The sequence below is a fragment of the Dama dama genome, chromosome 10 (genome assembly GCF_033118175.1).
Source record: "Dama dama isolate Ldn47 chromosome 10, ASM3311817v1, whole genome shotgun sequence".
In the NCBI taxonomy this organism is placed as follows: domain Eukaryota; kingdom Metazoa; phylum Chordata; class Mammalia; order Artiodactyla; family Cervidae; genus Dama; species Dama dama.
Genome location: NC_083690.1, coordinates 28,286,305 through 28,294,344, shown reverse-complemented (window position 1 = coordinate 28,294,344; position 8,040 = coordinate 28,286,305). Strand labels below are relative to the sequence as shown.

Genomic DNA, 8,040 nt, shown 5'->3' with positions numbered 1-8,040 from the left:
CCACGTGGGACAGGGGCAGATCACCTTTAGGAAGGGCGGCTCACTGCCCGGGTGATTTGCTGATTCTCTTCCGTAGGATTCAGGATACCCTGGCCCTGTCTCTTATTTCCTCCCAGTTCAAAATGCTAACATCGCTCTATATTCCTAAATAATGTATATTTTCTAGAAACAAGGACATTATCAAAGTCAGGAAATTATCGATCCTCCAGTACTATCATCTAATGAACGGGCCTTATTACACCGGTGATTCCAGTAACAGACTGTATAGCAAATGAAACAAAAGCGCGCGATTGGGACGCCCAGGAGAGTGAGCCCTGGCCAAGGTGATCTGGCTTAACGTGGTGCGGTGACATCTAAAAATCTCTCGCTTGAGGAAAGACCGCTCCTAGCCGTTTCCTCTCACATTCTAATTAGGGACTGGGATGCCGTTCATTGCTCTGACCGTTTCAGCCCGTCTTGGGAAGGTTGGGGGACAGGTGCAGCGGTTTGGGGGGAGGTGCTAAGCAAGCAGGGCGGCCGTAGATGGAGCGCCCCCTACCGGAGGCTGAGTAAGGATGCCCGCGACCCTCCTCATCCAGGTCTCGGGGTCTTTGGGGCTAGGAGGTCAACGCACCTCCTTTTCTCAGGGCAGTTTGCGGGGACTACATTTCCCAGCAGGCCCGGCGGAGGCTTCCGGCCTGGGAGAGTTGGCGGCGTCCCTCGCAGCCTTCGCAGCCGGCTCCCCTCTGGATTCTGCCATCTGGAGTGGGGCCCCTTGCCACGCAGCGGGTGGCTTTCCTTGAGCTGGGTCTGGCCCTTTCCGGAGAGTGGGGGCGAGCAACCCTGGCTCGTTGCACCCTCGGGTGTCATGCAGGAGACACGTGGGTGCGGGGTCTCCGTGGTTAAGAGCTGGCGATGGGCAGCCGCCTCTTCCCAGAGCAGGGCGGGGGCGAGGGGTCGGGGTGCGATTCTGAACACTCGCCTCCGCGGAGCCCGGTTGATGCGGCGCGCCGTGAGCCCCGAAAGCACATGGATGTTACCATGGGCGGGACGAGAACCTCTACGGCCCTTTTCAGCTTTCCACCCTCCATTCTTTTCCTGGAGTCTCGTTATTCCATTAGCTCATCTCCCAGTAGTCACTCAAGCAACTCCAGCTCCACCCGCCTTATAACCGGGCATCTACTACTGTTCCTAAGGTCTCCAGCCGGGTACCGCCTTCACCCACCACACACCTCACACCGACCTAAACACCCGCCTTCCGTCAGGACCTGCTCTCTCAACTTTCCACAAGGCCACTGGGTACCCCCAGCCGGGAGACAGCCGCTTAGACTTAGATGGTTTGGTGAAGTTAAATTTTATCATCATGTGACATTGAATCCAGCTACTGAGAGCTGCGCATACCCGAGTTCAGGACCGTGATCTTAGTTTATTAATACCCTTGGACCCGTGGCTCAGAAGGGAAGCACTGCAGTGAGGACAAACAGATACTCCTTTAGTTCAAAGGTTCTCAACCTTGTGTGTGTGTTAGTCGCTCAGTTGTGTCCAGTTCTTTGCGACCCCATGGTCTCCCGCCAGGCTCCTCTGTCCATGAGATTTCCCAGGCAAGAATACTGGAGTGGGTTACCATTTCCTTCTCCAGGGGATCTTCTCGACCCAGGGATCGAACACAGTCTCCTGCACTGTGGGCAGATTCTTTACGGTCTGGGCCACCTGTATGTCATTGTGATTACTCCCGGGTGCAATGTACGCAAGAGAATTTTGCAAAACTTCTGGGTAATTCTATTGTGCGGTCAGGGTTGAGACCTGCTTTATCTCCTAGGGCAGATGGGTGGGGCCTGGGATGGCCAGAAGCACTGGGCCAGGCGCCTCCAGCTGGGTGCAGCCTCCACCCTTTATCCCAGTGTGGATCACAAATCACTGTTCACATTTTGTATGTGTCCCAGGTTGTGCGAAAAGGAAGCTCTGCCCTGTAGTAAGAAACATATTTGACAGCTTAATGTAAGGCAATTGGGAGAAAGACCAAGTAGGAAACAAACTAATCCCAGCAAGGGCTGGGCCAGATGGGGAATGTAATGAGTTCGTCAAAAAGTTCAATCAGGTTTTTCCGTAAGCTGGTATGGAAAAACCCGAATGATCTTTTGGCCAACCCAATAGGAGGAGACAGCTATGATAGTCACAGAGTAATAGATTAAGGTGGCTAACTAGATCAAAGTTCTTGCGAACTTGTGACACTTTTAATTGTCAGAAGAGCTGACTGCACCGGCTATGTCCCTGCTGACTCAGGAGCATTCTCAGCGCTTCTGAGCTTTACCCAGGGCTCCCAAGACCGTGAACCGGCTAGGGTCGTCACGCTTGGCTCAGGCTCAGACATGAGCAAATTGAACTGCAGCCTTTCATATTTTTATAAGAACTTCTCCCTTATGAAGACCAAAGGCCCTTGCCTACATGGGGCATCAGTTATGCTCCTGATGATGATTCCTATGTTGAGATTCAAAAAATAAGCTCTGTGCCTAGTGTGAAGATGCTCATTCCAGCATTTTCTATAGTAGTGACATATTCCAATAATAAAAGAGATGAATAAAATGTGGTCTTTTAAATAAAAGAATTGTATGTAGCCATTAAAATATCATGATGAAAGAATATGAATGAGCCAGAAAATGTTCACGAGTTAAAAAAAAAAGTGCGCAAGGACTTTCCTGGTGGGGAAGATTCTGTGCTCCCAATGCAGAGGACTCAGGTTTGACCCCTAGATCAGAAAACTAGATTCCACAGGCCACAACTAAAGATCCCGCATGCAGCAAGGAAGATTGAAGATTCCTAGGGTTGCTACTAAGACCTGGTACAGCCGAATTAAAAATAAAAGGAGTGCACATATTCTTTTTGGAAAGCAGACTTAGGCTCATCTTTTGCTTGGGGTAGTTTTCTCTTGTTCAGTAGCTAATCTGTGATTGTAGAGTAGTCTAAATATGCAGGTGTGTTGGCAAAGCCTGAATAAACATGATGAAAGTATAAGTGCTAAACGTGCTGAAGAAAATGTGAAGGTATTAGTGTTAGAATTGGTGGAATTATGGACAAAAGGGAGTTTCTATTTCAAAATTGTCCTAATGAGACAGGCATTTGTAACAGAGGAATTAGGAGGAAACTCTCTCGACGCCAGACCCTTGGGTCCTGATTCTGCCATTTATCATATGAGTGATCCACTGGCAAGCTTAAGACCCTTCAGTGCCTCAGTTTATTCATCTGTAAAATGGGAAAGCCTCTCTCTCCTTTAATTGTCAGGACAGCCTCTGGCCCATAGTAAGTACTCTGTAAGTGCTAACTATTTTATTATTTAAAAAAATGCATATTTATCTATTTGGCTGGGCTGAGTCTTAGTTTCGGGACGTGGGATCTTTGATCTTTGTTGCACTTGTGGTATGTGTGGTATATTTTATTTTATTTTTTTAGCTGTGGCATATGTAATCTTTATTTGCAGCACACAAACTCTTAGTTGTGGCATGTAGCATCTAGATCTCTCACTCTGCATCGAGCCCCTGCCCCCTGCATGGGAAATGTGAAGTCTTAGCCATTGGACCACTATGGAAGTCCCGAGGTCTAACATCATTTTGAGATTGAAAAGGAACAACTTCTCTCTGGTCCCTCAAACTTCACAGTTTACAAAAGGATATAGAGAGGTGGTAGGCAAAGATAAGTTACTGAAAACCATATCTTCTTGGTATGGACAAGCATAATATTAAATGATGTCTCAACATCAGTGATAAATGACTTCCCTTGTGTTTCATAAAAATTATTTGTTGGTTTTCCTAACAATGTACTGTTAGCATAAAAAAAAAGTCCAGGTATCTAGTGAGAATTCAGACTGCACAGAAATGCCTCATAGCATTGCCCATCGCATTTCCAGGCTTACTGCCTGAGTCCTTGATTCCTCTTTCTCTCATAGCTCTGCACCACATCCTTTTCCTTTTATTTACTTATTTTTTTGGCTGCACTGGGTATTCCTTGTGGTGCTTGGGCTTTCTCTAGTTGCAGTGCTCAGGGGCTTCTCTAGTGGTGAGGTGTGGGCTTAGCTGACCCACAGCATGTGGGATCTTAGTTCTCCAACCAGGGATCGAACCCATGTGCCCTGCATTGGCAGGCAGATTCTTGACCACTGGACCACCAGGGAAGTTCCCATCCTTTTTGTTCTTCTCAGGGAAGATTTCTCAAGCCCATCATTTTCTTGCTGTTGCCAGTACTACTACTTTAAGTGCCTATTGTTGTCATCATCTGCCTGGATTATTGCAAAAGACTCCTCATCAGCTTCCCCTGCATCTAGTCCATGCATTCTGGTTCATCATCTGTATAATCCACCAGTGACAGCGCTCCCTTAAACCCCAGGCTCCAACATCAAATCTAATGTCACTCCCCTGCTTCAAAGCATCTGTGCCTAAGCCCCACCCCCAGCGTGGCCTGCACGAGTCAAATGCTCCAGCACGGACGTCATAGATCCTCACCCTAGCTTTGCCCCACCTCTGCAGCTTTACTGGCTATGGCCTTTCACACCTCCATGCTTCTGTGCTTATTTCTGACTTCCCAGAATGCCCTTCCCCCTTTTCTATCACCTAAAGTCCTAATTATATGAGCCCCAGCTCCACTGAAAGTTTTCCCAAACTCTCCTATCACATTCGATGTGGTGTCTGCTTCAGTGGCATTAGGAATCATCACGACATCAGGTCACTTGTCTGACTCCCCCAGAGTCTCTGGCCTAGCGTGTGACACAGTAGGTGCTCAATAAATATTAACTGAATCAAGGAATCACTTCTGGTTGCTCAGGGTTTTTTTATGCTAAGACTCAGGTTCTTTCTCTCTTTTTAATTGGCTGCACTGGGTCTTAGTTGCGGCAGGCAGGATCTGTTTAGCTGTGGCACGTGAACTCTCAGTTGTGGCATGTGGAATCTAGCTCCCCAGTCGGGGCTCAAACTCAAGCCCCCTGCACTGGGAGCTCACAGTCTTAGCAACTGGACCATCAGGGAAGTCCCCAAACTCAGGTTCTTTTATCCTTGTTTTCTTTCCAAAGTGGGCACTCTTGGAAAGTTAACCAAAGTGACCATACGCAATTTAAGCCTTCCCAGTCACTTTGCCTGCCAGTCAATGAGATCATGGTAATTTCTATAGCAATAACATAGAAAAGCAACTAAAAAATGCTTTTTATTTGGGTCCAGTGCCTTTTCCCCACACATCTGTGTTTAGTCGTTCAGTCGTGTCTGACTCTTAGTGACCCTTTGGACTGTAGCCCACTAGGCTCCTCTGTCCATGGGATTTTTCAGGCAAGAATACTGGAGTGGATTGCCATTTTCTCCTCCAGGGGATATTCCCAACCCAGGGATCAAACCTGCATCTCCTATGTCTTCTGCACTGCAGGCAAGTTCTTTACTCACTGGGCCATCCAGGAAGCCCAGCAATGCTGCTGCTGCTGCTGCTGCTGCTAAGTCGCTTTAGTCGTGTCCGACTCTGTGTGACCCCATAGACGGCAGCCCACCAGGCTCCCCGTCCCTGGGATTCTCCAGGCAAGAACACTGGAGTGGGTTGCCAGTTCCTTCTCCAATGCATGAAAGTGAAAAGTGAAAGTGAAGTCGCTCAGTCGTGTCTGACTCTTAGCGACCCCATGGACTGCAGCCTACCAGGCTCCTCTGTCCATGGGATTTTCCAGGCAAGAGTACTGGAGTGGGTTGCCATTGCCTTCTCTGTCTGTAGTAATGAGATTATCACAAATTGCCGGGATGGTCTCATCCCTTTCTGCAGTAGGTGTACTTGAGCATGTGTGCCACAAGAGGGCGACAACAGCAGAGGATGCTAGCAGCCCTTGGGCCGTTGGCCAAGCACCAGACAGAAAAGCTCTTAGTGGGATCTTGCAGGGTGAGACTAAGGGATGGGAATCCCCAGGGAATTGTTTGGTGATGACCAGCAAAACTCTGAGGGGAGAGAGAGGCACCTCGGACCTTTTCGGGTAAAAATACTCCTCTTCATTTTTGTTTTTACCAAGAGCCATAATCTTGAGTAGGGAGGGAGTTTAAGAGTTGGACTGCATGTGGACAAAGAAATCAAGTAACTGTAACTGAAATAGGGCCCTGTCTTCTCAGTAGCAGTTCCAAAGTCCAACTGGGAAAAAGCGACTGTAGGAAGAATTCCATTATAGCTCAGTGAGGGCCCCAGAATAATTTAGCAATATTATATATAACATCTAACTGTTCAACAAGTTACTAAAACTTTGTCTGTTACTTTATTTAAACTTCACTGAGATCATTTAAGGTACAAATTACTATACAGTATACACCTGAAAAAACCTGAGATTCAAAAGGACACTGCATTCATTCTCCAAATATTTATTAAAGGCCTACTGTGTGCCAATCACTGGGTCCACAGTATTGAGCAAAATTAATTCCCTCCAACTATAAAAAGAAGGGCATATTGTACTTTAAATGTCCCCTTACCAAAATGAGAGGCATAGTAGAGCAAGCTGCCTGGAGAGAAAGACCTCTTGCCAGCCAGGCCTCATTTTAAATATAGAAAGCCCCTAAAAATAGCCGCCCATGCAAGGGACTCAACAGGTGATTGGCAGGAACAGAGGGGAGGGGATCCGAGGCCTCGCTGAAGGAGAAGGAAAGGACAGCGGCCTTGTCCCCAGCTTCTGCCACCGACATGGCTTTGCCTCTGAGGTCCTTGAGTCGGGGCTTGGCCAGTGCGGCCAAGGGAGACCATGGCGGGACAGGAGGTGAGTGCAGCTGGGGCCTGACCCTGTGGCTTCCTGACCTTGTCCCTCGGTTCCCCCCACCCCCTGCCCCTGGGGCCTTCCAGGGTCCAGGCCTCCCCCTATCTCTCTCTCACCCCTGCCTTCCTCCCCCACCCTCCGCTGCAGCCCGCACCTGGCGCTTCCTGACCTTCGGGCTGGCGCTCCCGAGCGTGGCCCTCTGCACCCTCAACTCCTGGCTCCACTCGGGCCACCGCGAGCGCCCGGCGTTCATCCCCTACCATCACCTCCGGATCCGCACCAAGGTACACCGACCCCTTGCGGACGCGCGCAGGCGGCTGAGCCAGGGGATGGGGGACCCCCAGACTGACATCTCGCTCCCCTTCCCTCTCTCTCCACAGCCCTTCTCCTGGGGAGACGGCAACCACACTTTTTTCCACAATCCCCGGGTCAACCCTCTGCCCACGGGTTATGAAAAGCCTTGAGGCTTGGCTGATGCCCCCAGACACAATAAAATTGTGGAAGCTGTGTGTCCGCGGCTCCTTGGGGACCACGGGGCGGGGCGGAGCTGGTTCGAGCTGGGCGCATGCGCACAGTGCAGTGGGTGCTCCACGTGCTCTTCCCGAGATCCTGACTCCGGAGGGATTCGAGAGAGCATCCCTGATGGACAGGTAGGAGACAGCCCCTGCCCTTTCACCTATTCCTAATTAGGGCTCTAGGTTGTAAAAGGCTTTCACATACACTGATTTCTCATGATAACCCTGGAAGCAAGGTATAATTTCGGTTCTCTTTTCTCCAGAGGAGGAATTTGAGATGCTCAGAGATAAAATGACTGAAATTCAGGCAGCTCACAGAGGCCGGGTGGGACCTCCGGGCTGCAGGCCCTGAAGTACCACACGGTTGCCTGACATGCCCTGAGGGCCTCTCTGAGTTCCCGCTGTGTGGAGACAACAGTGATTTCAAACACAGATCTACAGCCCTGCATGAGAGGCTTCATGAGCTAATTCTGGATTTGGAATATTTCAGTCATGCTCTACACCATCATTCACGGGTCTTCTGTATTATTTGGGGGATGTTAGATGCTCCCTTTCTGGAAGTGTGGTTCTCCTAGCTTCAGGGGACCCCATTCAAGGGTTCAAGCTCTGGATATTTCTTTCACCTTCTAGAACAGTCAGCTCACTTGTCGTTACCAGGGAGCCTGAGCGGAAACCCATGACCAACACACACACACACACAAACAGAACTACTTTTGGCCTCCTAACACTGCTTACAGTGTGCTTATGCTCACAGGTCCCAATCAACTGAGAGAGTAAGAAAACATCTCTATTCACGAG

At 49.4% G+C, this 8,040-nt stretch overlaps 1 protein-coding gene across 1 annotated transcript; it reads left to right on the top strand.

Moving 5' to 3' along the window:
* Positions 1–6,633: 6,633 nt before the first annotated feature.
* On the top strand, positions 6,634–7,235 carry LOC133063663 (cytochrome c oxidase subunit 6A2, mitochondrial). Its single transcript, XM_061153305.1, has 3 exons — positions 6,634–6,730; positions 6,875–7,011; positions 7,108–7,235. The coding sequence occupies exons 1-3, from the start codon at positions 6,658–6,660 to the stop codon at positions 7,189–7,191; spliced, it is 294 nt and encodes a 97-aa protein (XP_061009288.1). The 5' UTR covers positions 6,634–6,657; the 3' UTR covers positions 7,192–7,235.
* Positions 7,236–8,040: the final 805 nt, after the last annotated feature.

Excerpts from the sequence above, each read along its gene's own strand:
- LOC133063663 (XM_061153305.1), top strand. The coding sequence starts at position 6,658 with ATGGCTTTGCCTCTGAGGTCCTTGAGTCGGGGCTTGGCCAGTGCGGCC. Across the intron at positions 6,731-6,874 it reads AGACCATGGCGGGACAGGAG|CCCGCACCTGGCGCTTCCTG; the intron begins GTGAGTGCAGCT and ends CCTCCGCTGCAG. Across the intron at positions 7,012-7,107 it reads ACCTCCGGATCCGCACCAAG|CCCTTCTCCTGGGGAGACGG; the intron begins GTACACCGACCC and ends CTCTCTCCACAG.